We start from the raw sequence: 17688 nt of genomic DNA on the forward strand, positions 1-17688 counted from the left end.
GAGGACTCTCACGGATGATATTTCCGCTGCTGGAGGCCATTTCATTACACTTGCCGGTTGGAGTGGGCCGGAGACTAGATATAGGTTTGGTCAGCAAATTTTGCCTAAGTGTAGGCGCTGACGTGAAATATCAAGAACTGTTGAAGCTCCGCAGTAGTGACGGCAGGTTAGATTCATGCATTGTACATAGCTGTTGTTGTGGTATATGATAGTATGGGACGAGGGTCTACTCATCAATACGATCAAGATTTACGGGTAATGATAGCTTCAGTGCAAACGAAGCGCAGTCCATCAAGTTAATTCCAGTGTTGCACTTGCATGCTCCAGGTATTTGAGCTGTTCCAGATTCCAAACCCAGAACTTGACTTGTGGCATAGCATCCATGTATTTATGGTTATTTCTATATATTTATCATGCTGAGTCTCTCCTACGAGCGAGTAGTGATAACAAGCCCTCTTTATCCGCCCGTGGATTCCTCTCCACCGCTTGAAATAACTTGTCCGTGATCGGGACATTCGGGTAGTACTCCAGGAACTCCTTAGCAACTTTATTGGAGCATCTCTCCAGGACAATCACTCCCACTCCTTCGGTCGCGCATATCGGTACTCTACGGATGCAGAGCTTGTGGATCATATCATTAAAACCATAGTCATTTTTCAGCGCCTGGTCGTATGGATAGTCTTGCAGCATAGACTCCGTCAATTCGAAGTCTGTATGTCGTGCAACAATTACGGTCGCTCTTCCTTTTATCGCGCCCGGTTTATCCAGATCAACATCCTGCCAAATCTCCTCCCAAACTGCTTTCAGGTCCAGATCAGGCCGCTTGGAGAGGATAAATTCTACCACATCTAGTTTCCTATAACACATCGCCTCTTTGAGCACATTTCGCGTTATTGGTGCAGATTCCACACGACACAAGATGGACTTCATGCTGTCCACTTTGCCAGATGACCTTGCCGCAGCCATCATGACCTCCTCCGTGACAAGGTTGTGATTCTTTTCTGAATTTAGTAGTAGGCGCACTGAATGACGGTCTTCTATTGTCCGTATGAGAGCTTGATGCGTGATGGGGACATCCGGCTTTCTGTTAAGCAAAACCTCCAGAAGCCTATGCTTGCAGGCAACTGTTTCTACCGCCCATGCATCGATATCCACCAAATGTCGATCAACAAGTAACTCCAATACCTCTGGTGCATATCCATATGTTACAATCCTGGTCATCATCCTTTTGATTGGCAGATCTTTGTGGGGTCGCGAGAGAAGCATCACCAATGCGTCCTTGTTTTCGCATGCCGCTTCAAACACTGTGTCGGTTATCGTTGCCCCCGGACGTTTATTCAAAATTATTTCAAGTGTCATTGGAATTCTGGCTGCTGCGACGAGGACTTTCTCTGTAATAGGAAGGCCATCTCCCTGGACCTGAAACAAATACTCTATGACAGACGAACCACCATAATTCTCGGCTGCTGCGCATACAATAGCCTCGGTTATTGGAACCTCGGCGCCGCCGTTGGTCATCAGCAATTGCAGTAATTCTACCGCATCGGCCCAGTCTGAAGCAGCTATCTCCATCATCCTCTCTGATGCGACGAAGCCCGCTTGCTGTCTGTCCATGACCAGCCTCACCATAGCCAATCCTTGCCCGACGAGGAATTCATTTACCTTCTCGGTCAACGGAGTACTTGGGCTGATTCCCTCAATCAGGATTTTCAAGACTTTATGGCGATGATTCCTCCTGCCCACTTGAAGACTTTCGACCACATTAAGAATCATCTCTTCGGTGATTGGAGCAGCTGGATCAAGTTTACCAAGCAGGAACTTCAGGATCTCTTGGCCTTTTTGGTTCTCTGCTGCGACGAGAAGTATCGCCTCACTTATCTCTGTGCCTGGCTCTCGCCGATCGAAAAGCAATCGAATCATGTCGGTCCCCAACCGATTAGAGGCTGCTGCCCTTAGCGTCCGCTCAGTGATCCGGATATCTGCACGGGCCTGTAACATGAAACCCATAGCTTTCGAGCTCGCATTACATGCCCAGTATGAAACGCTATAGTCGTCCACAGCGAGCTCGGTCGCCCTTTTCATTAGAACAACATCGATTCCGCCACAGTTATTAAGGTAACGAGAGAAGATGTTTTCAGCCAAGTCCGCAAAGAAGGAGGGGCCGATGTGAATATCCTCATTGCATCTCTCGAAAAGCAATCCAAGCATTTCTTCCGGAAAAGCGGAGTAGCGTATCGCATTGTGCAGCACCTTATCAGTAATAGGAATACAGGCCTCGTGTCGCCGCTCAAGAAGAAGTCTCATCAACTTAAGTCCACAACGTTTATTCGCTATTGTCGATAAGATTATATCCTCCTCAAGAATCTTTTCGGGCATCTTGGATTTATCAAACAACAAATCCAAGTCCCAGACTAAGTTCAAGATTGCTTCCAAATCCGCTTTTCCATCAGTTGGATAATCAATCTGGTTCATTAGGCGCTTAACTAATCTCTTGTCGATCGGAAGGCCTTTGCCCAGCAGCAATTCCACAATACCAAGGTGGCCACATCTGGCAGCGACGGTCAATGCATTGTTTTGTCTACCTCCACCAAAGAATTCCAAGGGATCCGCACCCTTGGCAAACAATGTTTCCACGGTGTGTACCAAGCCCATGCTGGAGGCGCGATAAATTGGTGGCTCGCACTTGTTAGGCAACTTGTGCCAAGGATTTTCAAAGTTACGGGACGAATAGTCCGCTATCCGCAGCCAATTGAAGTAGATATTAGGCTCAGTGAACAGGCGATCGATCTTCCCTTGTATGTCTAGCACGTCCCCTGCGGCAGCAACATGAGTGCCCCAGTGCCTTGCCGCATAGACCAAGAAGGACTGCGACATAGCGATCTTCTCTGTCAACGTCTCGTTCTGCGAAAGGAGAAGGTCTATGGTCTTTACGGCCAGCTCATGGTGGCCTTCAATTTCTGAGAACTGGCACCGGTGGTCTTTTTTAACATTGTCTGAGACCACCAGGTATTCTTTGACAGAGAAATGCGCAAGTCTAATCGCACCGTCCGTGCTCACAATGACAAGAGAGGTTGTGCAGATCTTAACAATGAAATCAGGAGATCGCAACGATACCGCTGCTGCGACGGTCCGATCGTCTAGCGGCTTAGCAGCAAGGCACAGGAAAAGAAGGATTTCGCGTGCTATGTTTATATCCTTTTCCTCGATCCTGTCAAGTACTTCCCGGTAAGTGTCCTCAAGTGTTTCAGGAATCGTCCGTAGCGCATAGTCTATCTGTTGGTCGGTGTGGCAATCCGCAAGTCGTTTTACTTGTAGATCAGCCCAGCGGAAACGCCTACCCAGTGTTATAGGTTAGCTCAATTATCTCAGTCCTTCAAGGAGCAGAATGGATGCCTATACCGGTCTCGGGTATGCAGTAACTGTTCAAGGGTTCGAGCTTTTTTGTCCTCCTGAAGATCTTGTAGACGACCCGTGCTAACTTCAGCGTGGACAAAGGTTTCAACATCCTCTGCTAGCCGAGCTTCCAAATCAACCGTGGGAAATCTCTCCAGGGTAGCACGAATATCTGGCTCAGGCCTACTCGTTGCAATAATATGAAGCTTATTCGTATGACGCTCGTTGAGATCTATCAGGAGAGATAGTAGTGTCTTTCTCTCATTGCGTCCCGACCGCTCGGGACACTCATCCAATGCATCCAGCACCAGAAACACTTCGCCAGGAGTGCTTGAGATCACCTCATTAAGGGTATCCAATAGTTCCTCTCGATTGGGCTGACTGCCCCGGTTGTTATGCTTTTCCCACATCCTGGTTATAGACTGTGCCAGTGGTTTCCGGCTAAACTGTCGGATCAAGGACCTGAGCAAGTTTTCTACGGTCCGTGTCGTATCATTGCTGAACTGAAAAAACCAGTATGCAAACCACCTGGATGAATGTTCCTCGCAGAGACGTTCAATATCTTGTATAATGGTCGAACTGGATGGTTGTGGTTAGTATACATCTTTCTCTAGACAAATGTTCGCCTACCAAAGAACGGACTTTCCACAGCCCACTATTCCAGAAAGCCATAGGATGTATCCGGGTGAGTCCTTCCAATCCTGATATTGGTTTGAAGTAAGAAACCAGTTATTGGTATTAGGGCTTCGGAAATCCCGTGTTTCTTTTTGAATACTGGAATAGTCTGCTGTGGAGACCCAGTTCAGAATTCTTTCCTCTTCCGCAGCTGTATTGGTCAGTATAAATTATGCATATGATATACTTGAAATCATACTCAATACTTTGGACTCGATATTCTTGTTGATAACAATGGACTCATCGATCTTAGCGAGAGTATTCCGAGCAATTTCTCGGTTGCCTAACATCTATTAGCCAAGTATGCAAGCAGAATGACGAACAATCTCACGTAGACTATCGCTCAAGTGAGCCCACTTGTCCGCACCCTGGCCCTTCTCCTTGACGTTTGCTTTCAGTTGCTCGAGTGGCTGATCGGCAATTGCATTGATGCTCATGGCTACGCGAACTTTTGCAGTCATTAGTCTGGATCTGCGGTCGGCCTTGATCCCCGTTGGTGGGCGTTGGGCTTACCAGCAGCGTTTTGCTTCTGCACCTTATTCACTTCCGCAGAATATTCGAGGAGCGCCGTATAAACCCCCAGAAGAGCATTATCGAGATTCTGGTCGCTATCAACGTGCTGGTCCCGGTGATGCGTATCAATCAAGGTAAAGTAGGCGAGAGTGTCAGCAAGGTACTCGGATGCTGCGAAAACGGCGTCTCGACGTTGAATATCATTTTGGATCATCTTTCTCGTTTAGCCTCTCGACCAAATCTAACCACAATACCTCTATAGGTGTCCTTACGGTCAATCCCAATGAAACAACCGACCATGCAGCAGATGCTAAATCCTGCGTGAGCAAGGGTTGTATTTCCCCGTCATAGGATAACAATCTCACCATATCCAGTCCGGTCAAAGGAAACCGCCGTTGAGACCAGAATCTTCACTTTCATCGCACAATTGAATATGTTCTCCGCTGAATCGCGGACATTGAAATCGTTCCCATCGCGCCTGCGAATTTTGAGACCCCCGTTCTTCCACTCTTTATATTTCTGCTCTGTGGTGTTGATAACCTTGTCGATCGCATCTACCGTAGAACATCCCTCATTCACCGCCAGATACTGTTTGCGGTCGTCGGGCAAGCTGTCGAATGCTTCTTTCCAGAGATCTCGTTTGGCTGGTTTCTCAACGATGGCTACGTTTGGCTTGACATTTGACGGCGTCGGTGTGACCTCCAGCTCGTTGCTTGTCTTGTGGGGAATCTCTACGGGGTGCGAAGGTGATTCATGGCCGTCAGCCGTATCTGCCTTTCCACAGCAGAGCTTCTCCCGTAGACTCTTGAACATATTCACCATGAACACTCAACTGAGGGCGGTCTACCGAGATCAATAATTTGTTATGAGTGAGATGCGAAACTGAGATGACGGAGTGAGGCGAAAGTGTCCTGGAAAAGAGTCCAGCTGAGCTGTCAGCCTCGTGAGGCTCATTCTCCAGACCAATCCTGTTGCGCCGAGGTATCGTATTTTGACCAGTCTAGAGATGTATCCTCTAGGCTCTAGCCCCCGCAATCTTACCTATTTCGGGCGATGATCAACCTCCTCTAGAACAGATCTTTTGTGTATCGAGAAATCAAACGAAACAATTGAGCATGGTTTGGCCTTCAAATAAAATTCTCGAATTGACGATACAGCCCCTTTATGGCCAGTCCTGATCTGATAACATGCTTTGCGTAGCGATCGTGGTACCTCGCCTTACTTCTCTCCTATTAACTGTGTACTTTATGGCGTTGGGAATGAGGTGTGTAAAGCATGGATTGACACTTTATGATTGTTGTAGTCGAGTAGACATGACTTCTGATTATTTTGTTTCACTTATTTCTATATTTCGTCTTTAAGTGGAGTGAATTGAATGAGCTTTAGCCCAGGGAGCGTCACCTGCGGGTATACACGCCCAAAATATATATCTACAACCAGGTGACGGATTGGTACTAATAGTACTAGTTCAGGCACTTTTATCGAACTCTGGAAACTCTATTCCGACAATCTGGAGTATTGTTGCCTATATCAAAAGGGCCCCTAGGGCTTACTATGTTTTTTATCTAGATCTATATCTAGGTGTGACTGTCATACGAGGCACCGGATAAACTCCCGGGTCAGGGTACGGGACGGAACCTAGTCCGGGTTAGGGAGGGTCGGCCCGTCAAAACGCCAGGTCGCCGGGTGGGCTCTGCTGGGATATTCAAATGTCATTGCAGCAGTTCGTGGCGTCTTCGTAATGGATTCGGATTGAATCCTTCGTTGTGCGTCATACAGAGAAAAGTAAATTGGGCTCTGGGTACCATGAACTTTGCTAAATAGAATTCGACGCAAACGCTTTCTATCCCGAGCTGATCCAAAAGGAAACCAGGGCGTTAAGAAGTGGGAATAAGCTATGAACTGAAATGCAGAAGATGAGAGGAGAATAAATCTAGATCGTCCTTGTTTCATGGTTCTCCGAAGATAAGGTCTTGGTTGCCTACGATCCTCCTACGCAGGGAAATTGTGAGCGAATGAACTCGGGTCCAGCTTCCGAGATGAGGGTCGGGCCATTAGAAACCCAGCGGTAACCCCCAAGCACAAATAAAAGAGCAAAAGCAAGCGAGTTGGAGTCTGCCACTCATACCTTATCTCGGATGAGGTCATTCTGGGTACAACTTTCCTCAGGTTATAGAAAGGTTTTTTGTTTATTGTATTTCTCTTTTTTTTTAGTTTTTTTCTCTCGCTAGTTAGAGTGCTGTTTATATCACCAAGGCGTATAGGCAATCCTCCAGTGAGATGCAGGAAGCTATTTCGTCACAGCGGTGCTTCAAACCGGTCATCAATGGCGACAAAACCGGATGTTTTGAAGTAAACCATAAATATAGCTAGTATACCCAGATACTACAACATGAAGGTTATTGACGCCTGCGCTGGAAAAATACAATCATAAACGTGATCCTGGAATCTTTAGCGCCCTCGCCACCTCTGCAGCTCCCTGCGCGCCGGAATTTAATGCACCTTCCATATAGCCCTTCCAATGGTCGGAGTACTCAGTTCCAACAAAGTGAATGTTTCCCACGGGCTTGCCATGCACAGATTGATATTTGACGTAGTGGCCGAGAGCAGGAATCGGAGAGAGAGCACCCTGGCTGTAGGGCTCGTGTTTCCAGATTTGGTCGAAGAATTCGATGGGACGCCAGAGCTCTGACGATCGACCAACGTTGTAACCCTTTGCAAGCTGCTCCAAAACGGCTCGACGTCGCGCATGGGGGTTCAGTTTAGCCCATTCTGCTCCCACCCTGCCGTTGACAAAGCATGTCAAGCTGTAATAATTCTTCTCTGGAACACTGGAGTCTCGGACAATGCTAACAGGACCGACATAACTGAAAAGAAACCCATTGTAGCCTAGGTCTCTCCACCAGGGCTTATCATAGCAAACAATGGCCTTGCTATAGTGCCCGAGCTTTGTATTGCTGGAGCGCTCCTGAAGAGCGGCTGGAAGGGGAGGCGTGAATTTTATATCCCTAAATAAAGCACTTGGGACATATACTATGACTTTTTTGGCGACGAAGCTTTTGCCGTTACTGGTGTAAATTGTGACCTTTTCTTGCTCGTCATGGATGGACTGCACCGGATGGCAAGTATAGATGTGTTGATCCCCGATCAGGCGGGCAATACCACGTGCAATGTCCTGAGTCCCTGTCTAAGACGTCAGTATCAGTTCGGAGCCCTTGCTTTGTTTAAGACCTACCGCCCTGCAAGCGCAAGTAGTTGCCACCCGTGTGGTCATCAGCTCGGGCTGCGAGAAGACCGTGGTTCCTGCGGCAGTAGTCGATGAAATGCGCTGCCGACTCCTCAGTTGACTCAAGACCGTGCATGGCTCGTACCCAGAGGTTCACCATCTTGCAAGTCTTTTCCGTAGCACCCAGCTTGCGCACATACGTGTCGAGAGAAACCTGGTCATCCTCCAACTTTGGAGCCTCTTTCTTCTGAGATTCTGCCTCGATGTGATCGCGAATCATTTCTAGGTTGGTCTTCTCTTCCGGTGGAAACTAGACATTTTGTGAGTCGGATTGAAGCTGGGCCACACCACACGGGCAAACGGGGATACCTACATCGGGAATCACACCAAAGGGGAACTCAAGACGCTCATCTCCAGAGATCCGAACTATAGCCGTTTTGTCAATGGGCTGACAGACAGTCTTCATTCCGAATTGCCGGACGTAGGCCGTGACACGGGGCTGTAGCTCATCGTTGATCCAGGCCGCACCAAGGTCGGCAGTGCCTCGGCCAGAGGCGAGCGGGATGCTCCAGACCTTGCCTCCGACACGATCCCTAGCCTCAATGACACAGAATGAGAGCCCAGCCTGCTTCGCAGAGACGGCAGCCTGCAGCCCGCTCATCCCCGCACCAACAATAGCGACATCAAACATTATGTGCAACGGCCTATAACAAATAACAATAGAAGATTTTGAAAGTTTGATCGACGGCGAAGGATTATTTATGAGAAATCTGAGATAGGATGCGTTGTAGCCTGAGCCAACGACAGGTATAGAGACGAAGCGATATCCCAGTATTTGAGTTTCGTACCATAAAGTACTCAACTGTATATGGTTCTATTGAATATGTGAGAGCGGTGGGCCAAGGTGTTCATGTATTTGGTAGATTTGACGAAAACGGACAAAACATGCGACATGAGCCACGACATCCCCAAGCTTGAGTATGTCACGGCGATGCATGCCTCTTCCACATCCCGTAGCGAAGGAGTGGACCCACGCGGCTTTTCCCGCGGAGGCCAGTCTCCTGCAAATGTGCCATGACCACCACCCATAAGCTCTCGGACAGAATTTCCCCATCTAAGGCAGCTAAAATGCATCTCGCAAGCTTGGCTGTATGATGGCATTCGCGTGTTTTACGGACACAACCATTTTCGGAAACGATACCCAGGCTCGGAGGTAGATTGTGTGTGGCGACAGTATGTGACAGGACGGACTGGGGTCTTCTGACTACAGGTTTGAGGGTATCCCGGGCTCAAGGCATTTCTTTCAACAGATGGGTCTTCTCAGGGCATGTCGTACGGCCGGTTCGGGGAAAGCACATAGATAGCTGGACCACCGTAGCATAAATATACCATCTGCCCTTCCACAAGGCCAACCGTTTGCGAGTTAAGTTCAATCTGAAAAAGTTGAGAGCAAAAGTCATTACTCAAGCTATACTTAATTGCTTTGAGCCACACCACTACCACAGTGTTGACGATGCCTGCTGTTACTACCACGGAAACACCACTCAGCCCTCCCAGCCCGAGTCGTCCAAGGGCCCCTATCGTGGAGGGCCCCAGACTAAAGAAGCCTACACGCCCTTCTCAGGAGCTTCCACTCAACCTGATCGATGAAGCGCGTCAAACAAAACGAGTTCCTTTTAACCCAACGGAGCATCTTGCTTTTGAACCACCACAGCACATCACTATGATGAAAGACATCGGTCTTGAGGGCCATGGGATCTCTCCTAATGCTGTGTCGGACCCTTTCCCCCTCTTCACAAAGGAAGCTATGATGCAGATGAGAGCTGAGCTTTTTAGCGAATGGTCACTCGAGAACTGCCGATTTGGATCGGACTTGACTCCTCAGTTGATCCGTGGCCTGACACCTGAGTACGTGTACTGGCATCCCCTTTGTCACAATTTCGATGAATACTGATGGCTTGACAGCAACGCCCCGTTCTGCTTCTCCCTGTGGTGGTCACCAGAAGTCCTAAAGATCGTTTCAGATGTTGCGGGCATCGAACTCGTTCCATGTTATGATTACGAAGTTGCTAACGTGAATATCTCAGTAAATGACCAGAATGTGGCAACGGTTGGCTCAGGAGATCAGACAGCTGCTGTTGCCTGGCACTACGATAGTGTCCCTTTTGTTTGCGTGACAATGGCTTCTGACTGCACGGGGATGATCGGTGGAGAGACTGCAATCAAACTTCCTGACGGTGGGGTGAGGAAGGTTCGCGGTCCTAGTATGGTAAGCGTGAAATCGTGATACTTCTGAAATCGCAGCTGCTAACAGCTTTAAAGGGCACCGCCGTGATTATGCAAGGACGTTATCTTCAACACCAAGCTTTAAAAGCGTTTGGTGGCCGTGAACGCATTGCAATGGTCACTTCCTTCCGGCCGAAGAATCCTGTTGTTCCTGACGAGACAACTCTCAACGGCGTCCGTGCCATCAGCAACACGAGTGAGCTGTACACTCAGTACACCAACTATCGTATGGAAATCGTCGAAGAGCGGTTCCGTATGAAGATCAAGGAGGAACGTGATCGCATCAAGGGGCGGCGGGCGTTTGAGCTTCCAGAGATGAGGCGGTGGCTGGAGGAACAGCGGGACTTTATTGACCATACACTGGAACAGCTTATTGAGGTTTAATAACCGTGTTAATACAATTCATCCGGTTGCAATACTACTCTGGGAGATATATATTGTGTGGTACATTGTAAACTTTCATGACCTCAGAGCTGTCATTAGGACTATCCTGCGATTAGGCCACATGATGGCAACGGCAGAGATTTCTGTTCTTTTGCACCATTACATGAGGGGGAAGTGATGGTACTTACGCTCACACCATTTTAGAAGTGTCTAAAAAGTAGAATTCTCAATTCAGATAAAATTCCGGCTCAAGGTTGTTGCAAGCAGACTCACTCAACTAACTGATGGACGTTGCACTTGTTAACCACTCAGCCGCCTGGCTGTCATGAAGTGTCGTCATGGCATCACATGCCAACCTGTTGGCTTAATTGATAGAGATGGATTCGAGTAAAACGTGGTAGTCATGGTTGGGGGTATCTCAAGGCCGGGTCCTGGATACCTAGTCGACCACGATGGAACGAATTTAACCCAAAGTTACAACATCAGCCCATTCCCATCCTGCTCGAGGGGTGGTAGCCGCTTTTTACTATGTATTGTCATGTCAATCACGACAGTCGCATCGTTCGTGCCAGTAACAAGTTAGAGTGAATCCTTGATGCTCCTTAGAAATAATCTAATTTTGGACTTTATTGTTCCTTTTATTCATTTTATCTTATTAATCGGACAGAAACGTATGCCCCTTGTGCTTTCCAGCTTGAAGGAGAACGCCCGTACAAGGAAGCTTGCAGCGGAATAGTCTATGCACAGTTGTGTGCTGTTACCATGGCCTAATATTAAGCATCCTTGACCAATCACTCTAAACAATATGGTCATCATTTTGTACCTCTCATTTCACTTCGCTGCCATCGCTACAACCCACAGGCTATCTCTCCATTTGACTTCCAAACCTCATAGTTGAAATCTGGCTGGAATTCAATATAGAGTGTTTCCTGTTAATAGATAACTGATCAGCACTGGCACTTACTCCGCAACAGGAGGTATGATGGCATATAATAACTTACGGGATCTTGATTCACCTTTGCAGTGTACTCTGCCTCCTTTGGGCCAACGAACCTCTTGGGGAGATTTGTGCTGTCGACCATAAGCTGAATTTCACAGCTTCGTTCCATGAGTGTGAAAAGATAAGCTGCCTCGTCAACAGTTGCCCCAGTAGTGAGAATGCCGTGGTTTTGTAGTATCATGACACGGTTCTTCTCGCCTAGCGCTTCAGCGATCCTCTCACTCTCTGTATCCTCAAGTACAATTCCTCCAAATTCTTTATAGACGGTCTGAATCCCTAAAAAGGTACAAGCATCCTGACTGATGATATCTAAAGGTCGTCCAAAGGTTGACCAAGCTTTGCCCGCCACCGAATGCGTGTGACAAGCAGCATTAATATCAGGACGGGCCTTGTGGATGGCACTGTGGATTTTGAACCCTGCCGCGTTGACAGCGACCTTATTTCCTCCTATGGCCTGACCCTCTTCATCAATCTGGACCATGTCACTTGCTTTCAGCAGGCCGAAGTGAACTCCAAAGCTTATATCGTAAGCACTTTTGGCAATTTGCGCGGGTTGATGCGGAACTCACGGGTTGATCCAGAAAGTGTTGGGTTGCACAGGGTCACGAAGACTGATATGTCCCGCAGTACCTTCTGTGTAGCCTTTTCTCGCAAAGACTCTGAATGCGGCAGCCATGTGCTCCAGTTGCCAGTGGCGGCTCTTGTAGGGGTTGTCAAAGTGAGGAATGCCTGGGAAAGAGTATCCGCCAGTGGAGAAACACTGATCTTTCCCCTGTTTTACCGGTTGGGGATCCATTGTGCTGACTGTCTCAAGAGTGGTAGTAGTCGACATTCTGAATGCTGTGCTGGTAGGTAATGGTAAACGTTTGAGCTTATAGTACGATGAGTTTCAACCTGTTGTATCCTGTGTTATCCTGCTTTATTGACATGCATGTCGGTGTTGGTAGGGTTATCAGCGGGCCACGCTGTCGGTTACCATTAACGAATTGGGAAATGGAACCCATATTTGCCATTGCCGTTACCCCGCCCTACGGCTCTTGCAAGCCTTAATAGTTGACCCGTCGCTCTCTCCTTCCTTGTGTCAATCGCTCTGCACATACTGGTGAACCTCCTCGTGTATCGCCTCAACTGATCTCCCTTCCACGCTTAGTGTTGCCTCTCCAATTGCTCGTTCTTCGCGGCGATCTTGAACGAGCCGGAGGGCCCATAATGTCCACGGGCCGCCTCGGCGATACGAAGGTCAGAAAGCACACCAAGACATTCACAGGCTGTTGGACATGCCGTGCTCGGAGAATCAGATGTGACGAGACCAAGCCCCAATGTCTTCAGTGTTTCCACAAAGGCTGCAAGTGCGAAGGCTATGGGGTAAGGCTCCAATGGGTTCGTAACGATGCCGACGAACAGGACGGACCCTACCCTTCTGCAGCACGCAGTAATATTGTCCCAGGTATGGCGGGAAATTATGGGAATACTTGCCTGGTACTTGCTTGCGTGATCTCATCCTGATCAATAGTATAGACTCTAGGAGAGTTGTTTTCCCGTCCAGTCACATCGACGAGATTCTCCATACTTTGGACCTGCTGGCTTACGACGGTACAGCTAACCCTCGTGAGGAAGTCTCCCATTTTATTGATTGTTTTGGCGTCCTTGGAACAGCTGGGCGCCACAGGAATAGTACATCCATTTCATCCCAGACGACGGCTGTTTCGCACCCGGTTCAATTGGAGTCGGTGAGATCGCCAGCTCTTACTGAGACAGGTCAACAATCTTCTCAGAGTTCCCCGGTGGTGTCTCTAGAAGGTACTTGTGAGCTACCCTCATGGAGCCCTCTCGGTCTGGCTGCCGTTCTAGGGGGGCAGCAGGATCGTCGTCTGGAATCGGTATCGGCGGAGATCTCTGGGGATATGCCCACCCCTCGTGGGACATATGATGATGCTTTTCTCCTCGACGTTGGAGCTTTGCACGATAGCTATGAGTCACAGACTCTCCTTGCGCCCTCCCAGGGCTTGCCTCCAACCCCGTTCCTCGTACGACCCACTTCGTCGCACCTCTCTTCTGATGAAAATTTCCTCATGTATCACTATTCCCACCGGGTTCTGTACCTCTTTTGTGTCATCGACCACGAGAAAAGCCCATGGAAGATCGTTCACCTACCGATAGCTCTTCAGGCCATGGGCGAATTAAGTATGCAAGGTTCAACTTCCATGATTCGTGAAGCTCTCCTGTGTACGTTACTGGCCATTAGCTCATTTCTTCTGTCCAATGATGGCCAGTCGCATGTGCGGACAGATGATGCTCTAAGTTGGCGAGCAGCTGCAAGCAAATACCGCTGCAAAGCAATCAACCTGCTCAGGAATGCTGTCGAATGCTATTTCTACGCCAAGTCTCCCCCAAGATACAAGGAGTTCTTAGCGACTACACTATCTATGATCACCATGGACGTAAGTCAAAGCCCTATAACTGTCATTTGAAGCAACTAAGCTTATCCTAGGTCATATCTGGTGATACTGATACTTGTGGTATTCATCTAAATGGGTGTTTTCGCCTAATCACCCAGGCGCAGAAATGGAAACGTAAGTACTCGACCAAGGCTCAGACACTTCATCGAATATATTTCTACTTGCGCACAATTTATGAAAGCACGGCCCCTCGGTCTAGTCGGCGCACTCAAGATCTTCCATTCGCAGCGGATACGCCCGGAGACGGGTCGCCTGATATATTTTGCCGCGATCTTCTTGGCGCTCAGATGTCTGGCTTCCCAGCAGGCATAGATATGGATCTTGAAACGCGAATGTCCAGCTGCGAGAGGATCTATGGAATTCCTCATGGTTTGCTCATCCTTTTGATCGAAGTCATCGAATTAACCGACAAGTTGGACGAGGTACGTGATGCGGATTCGGTCACTCAGGTTTCGGACTCTTTGATGGAAGAATGCGATCAACTGGGAAAAGCCATAATAGACTGGCCTGCAGTAGTGGGCCTCGAAGGATGCACCAAAATAAATACATCGGTCAGCGCCAAAATTGTACATCAGCACACCTTGGCATTCCACAACGCTCTCATCATCTATTTCGCGCAGAACATCCGACAGGTTGGCCATCACTTCCTCCTGCCCTATGTCAACCAGGTATTAAACAGTATGGAGACGGTTGAGAGTCTGAAAGTTGGAACACAAGAAGCGTTAGCGGCACCACTCTTCTGGCCTGTCTTCATTGCTGCCAGCGCTACTTTTGACGTGGCAATGCAGGACCGATTTCGCAGCTGGTACTCTCATGTAAAAGTCTACCGGATTGAAGGCTTTAGGACGGGACTTCATGTTCTGGAAGATCTTTGGAAGACTGGCCCCTCCCACCAACAGCAACAGAAATGTCATTGGCGTCAAGTGCTTGAAAAAACAGGGGTCCGTTTGATGTTGAGTTGAAAGTCACGTAGCTCCATTTACTACGTCTTTCAAGTCTTTTTTAGTGAAGAGAGGAGGTGTTCCTTCTCACTCCCTATATCCCAAAATTGTGTGGCTTTGAATGAATTGCTATGAATGATGCATGCAACAGAACCGACTCATATGCCGATCCAGAAGGCTTTAGGATAGGAAATAGTAAAGTAAAATAGTATAAATTTTAGATTAATATAAAGATAGATTTAGTCTTAACAAGCTCTCAAAATTACAAATATAGGAAGATAAAGCTCTAATTTCCTGAGAAGCTGATCGCTCCACTCTGATCAAACCCTACATCGAGTACTCCCGTCCAATCGCTATCAACTTCCGCTTTGGAATGGGCCCCGTAACTCGGACCTTTTTTCCGATGGTATCGGTTTCATATTCCGTTTGAGCGGGCCCTTGCTTCGCCTCCGGCATCAACAACACGTTTGTTGTGTTCCCAAGCTAGAAGACACTGATGTCAAGGTGGAGCTGCTAAGGACTTCACGCCCCAAGGCTGTCCGAGGGGCAACAATCCCGATGTCAACCTCTTGACGTTGTCTACCTTAATCTAAAAAATGAGGTACATTCTCGATGATCTGCGGGGTCGTAGGCTGGAAGATGGAGCCATGCTTAGTCCTGTCAAATTCACTAGACGATCAGGCGTAGAGGTGGTACGGAATGTGAAAGAATTTCTTACACACCTGGCCATGGGTTGGTGAGCGATTTTGCTGCCTTGATCACCTAGTAATTTGAGCGTCTATGAAGCCTACCACACAGATTCTCCGCACCACGACCAAGAAATCTGAAAAACCACCACGACTTTCCAATTAAGAACCTTCAACACGGCCAAGAGCAGGGTACTTGTGGTCGGCACTGGCGGCATTGGCACTGTTTGTGCTTACGCCTTGGAATACGGAGGGTCAGTTGAAGTAACAGCAGTAATGCGATCGACGTATGATCGTGCTGTAAAGCAAGGTATAGATATCGACTCGGTTGATTTTGGTGATAACATCAAATCCTGGAGGCCAACAGCAAGTATGTTACTCAATCCCGTACCTAGTTGCGAAGAGCCATCCTAACCATCATCGCAGTTATGAGAAGCGTTCCTGATGTTTCAGATAAGGGTACCGAGCCCTTCGAGTTTATCGTGGTGACGACCAAGAATATTGCAGATGTGCCCCCAACAGTGGCCGAGATCATTGCTCCCGCAATAACGCCAGGCAAGACGGCTATTGTCCTTGCTCAGAACGGCGTGAACATTGAAAAGCCCCTCGCTGCCCGGTTTCCCACCAATCCTCTTATCAGTAGCGTTGTTTTCACAGGTGCATCCATATTGCCTAGTGGGACGATCTTGCATAGCGATACCGATATGCAGAGGATTGGGCCCTTTTCCAGTCCGTTAGTACCGGCTAAAGTGGCAGAGGATGCCGCCAGACGCTATGTTTCACTCTACAATCCTAACGGCCACCTTGACATCACGTTCAACGCGGATGTGCCTGGCATGCGGTGGAGGAAGCTTGCGTACAATTCATCATTTAACGCTGTGGCCACGGCACTGCAAATGGACACTTCGCGCATACGGATGTGTCAACATCTTGTGGAAGAGTTGGTAATACCAATCATACTTGAGATCCGCGCTGCGGCTGCAGCTAAAGGTATCACTTTACAAGAGGACCTGATCAACGCGGTCATGACTCAGGATGGGGCTGAGTCGTACTTCAAGCCCAGTATGCTCCAGGATTACGAGAAAGGGAATCTGATGGAGGTTGAGAACTTAGTCGGAGAGCCGCTGCGGGAGGGAGCATCGTTGGGCGTATCTATGCCGACGCTCCGTATTATCTACAATCTGGTCAAGGGTTTGCAAGTTAAAATAATGGAGAAGAAAGGCTTGTGGGAAGCCAGATACCAGTCAGATAGCCCGTAAAAATTGCTCAAACCTGGTCAAGTGTCCGTGTCACAAGCCTGTTTAGCGATTAGATCAATCGTCCTAAGTGTCATGGGCTGCTGCCCACACATGTGAGCTCGAATAGACACCCTGCTCACTGTGCATTATTATTGGGGTATAACTGGTCTATATCTATGCAGTTACGGCTCACTAATGATCTCCTGTAAAAGTCTTCGGTCCACTTGCGGGTCTTGGTTGACAACACTATTTCGGACGTATCCAGACTTGTGGACTGAGTCGAGAATCTAACATATTATCAAGTTCACTAACACCAAGGCACTATATATTACCCAATTAGATTTATTTGTTAGGTTCCACTATATCATCTGCTAATAATACTAGCCTATTTAGGTATTGAGATTATTGACTAGTCCGATCCTGAAAAAGTTTGCCGCGTCTTAAAGTTCAAGGAACTTATTCTATCTTTAGACACCCTATGTTTGTTACCTACCCCTAAGCGTCGGGAACCTAGATATCTACCAAAGAGGATTATTACTAATAACGGCTCTTAATAAACGTTAATAGTAAGTCAGAGGCCTGTTCAAGTCTCCAGCCATGGGCCTTAGAGGGAGCTAATCCCAAGATATCGAACGGCGGTCGGGGCACCAGTTCGGCGTCAGATTACGTTAGTATGGGTCTTGAGATGATCCGCATCTGTAGGGGAAATTGTTCAGCTGCGCCAACCAGACTACGCCCGGAAGAAAAAGTGGAGGGGCTCGGTTAACTTAAGAGAGATACCGATCGTCTGTTCAGCTGCCATTGATTGCCGGTGGCGATTGGCGATTCTCTAGCGCTGTCGTCGATGCACCAGCCAGCCATCCCCTTTACTATTGGGTTCTCATGGC

At 48.2% G+C, this 17688-nt stretch overlaps 6 protein-coding genes across 6 annotated transcripts; 3 read left to right on the plus strand and 3 right to left on the minus strand.

Annotated features, from left to right (window-relative positions):
* Positions 1–411: 411 nt before the first annotated feature.
* On the minus strand, positions 412–5394 carry BDV38DRAFT_278611 (uncharacterized protein; the record flags this gene model as incomplete). Its single annotated transcript, XM_032058779.1, has 8 exons — positions 412–3334; positions 3400–3972; positions 4024–4219; positions 4268–4351; positions 4400–4516; positions 4582–4795; positions 4854–4891; positions 4947–5394. 8 exons carry the CDS (start codon positions 5392–5394, stop codon positions 412–414), a joined length of 4593 nt encoding a protein of 1530 aa, XP_031917891.1.
* Positions 5395–7009: 1615 nt separating this feature from the next.
* Positions 7010–8498, minus strand: BDV38DRAFT_278612 (flavin monoamine oxidase family protein; the record flags this gene model as incomplete). The annotated part of the gene is made up of 3 exons (XM_032058780.1): positions 7010–7764; positions 7817–8117; positions 8181–8498. The coding sequence occupies 3 exons, from the start codon at positions 8496–8498 to the stop codon at positions 7010–7012; spliced, it is 1374 nt and encodes a 457-aa protein (XP_031917892.1).
* An 822-nt stretch (positions 8499–9320) lies between these two features.
* On the plus strand, positions 9321–10477 carry BDV38DRAFT_268122 (uncharacterized protein; the record flags this gene model as incomplete). The annotated part of the gene is made up of 3 exons (XM_032056708.1): positions 9321–9715; positions 9773–10076; positions 10130–10477. The coding sequence occupies 3 exons, from the start codon at positions 9321–9323 to the stop codon at positions 10475–10477; spliced, it is 1047 nt and encodes a 348-aa protein (XP_031917893.1).
* Positions 10478–11325: 848 nt separating this feature from the next.
* On the minus strand, positions 11326–12273 carry BDV38DRAFT_268123 (class II aldolase and Adducin N-terminal domain protein; the record flags this gene model as incomplete). Its single annotated transcript, XM_032056709.1, has 3 exons — positions 11326–11406; positions 11479–11995; positions 12047–12273. 3 exons carry the CDS (start codon positions 12271–12273, stop codon positions 11326–11328), a joined length of 825 nt encoding a protein of 274 aa, XP_031917894.1.
* A 225-nt stretch (positions 12274–12498) lies between these two features.
* Positions 12499–14898, plus strand: BDV38DRAFT_295659 (Zn(II)2Cys6 transcription factor; the record flags this gene model as incomplete). Its single annotated transcript, XM_032062748.1, has 5 exons — positions 12499–12924; positions 12996–13207; positions 13289–13394; positions 13434–13918; positions 13969–14898. The coding sequence occupies exons 1-5, from the start codon at positions 12687–12689 to the stop codon at positions 14896–14898; spliced, it is 1971 nt and encodes a 656-aa protein (XP_031917895.1). The 5' UTR covers positions 12499–12686.
* Positions 14899–15839: 941 nt separating this feature from the next.
* On the plus strand, positions 15840–16822 carry BDV38DRAFT_278616 (ketopantoate reductase family protein; the record flags this gene model as incomplete). Its single annotated transcript, XM_032058781.1, has 2 exons — positions 15840–15933; positions 15990–16822. The coding sequence occupies 2 exons, from the start codon at positions 15840–15842 to the stop codon at positions 16820–16822; spliced, it is 927 nt and encodes a 308-aa protein (XP_031917896.1).
* Between the last annotated feature and the right edge of the window lie 866 nt (positions 16823–17688).

Source organism: Aspergillus pseudotamarii, assembly GCF_009193445.1.
Source record: "Aspergillus pseudotamarii strain CBS 117625 unplaced genomic scaffold BDV38scaffold_6, whole genome shotgun sequence".
NCBI classification, from domain to species: domain Eukaryota; kingdom Fungi; phylum Ascomycota; class Eurotiomycetes; order Eurotiales; family Aspergillaceae; genus Aspergillus; species Aspergillus pseudotamarii.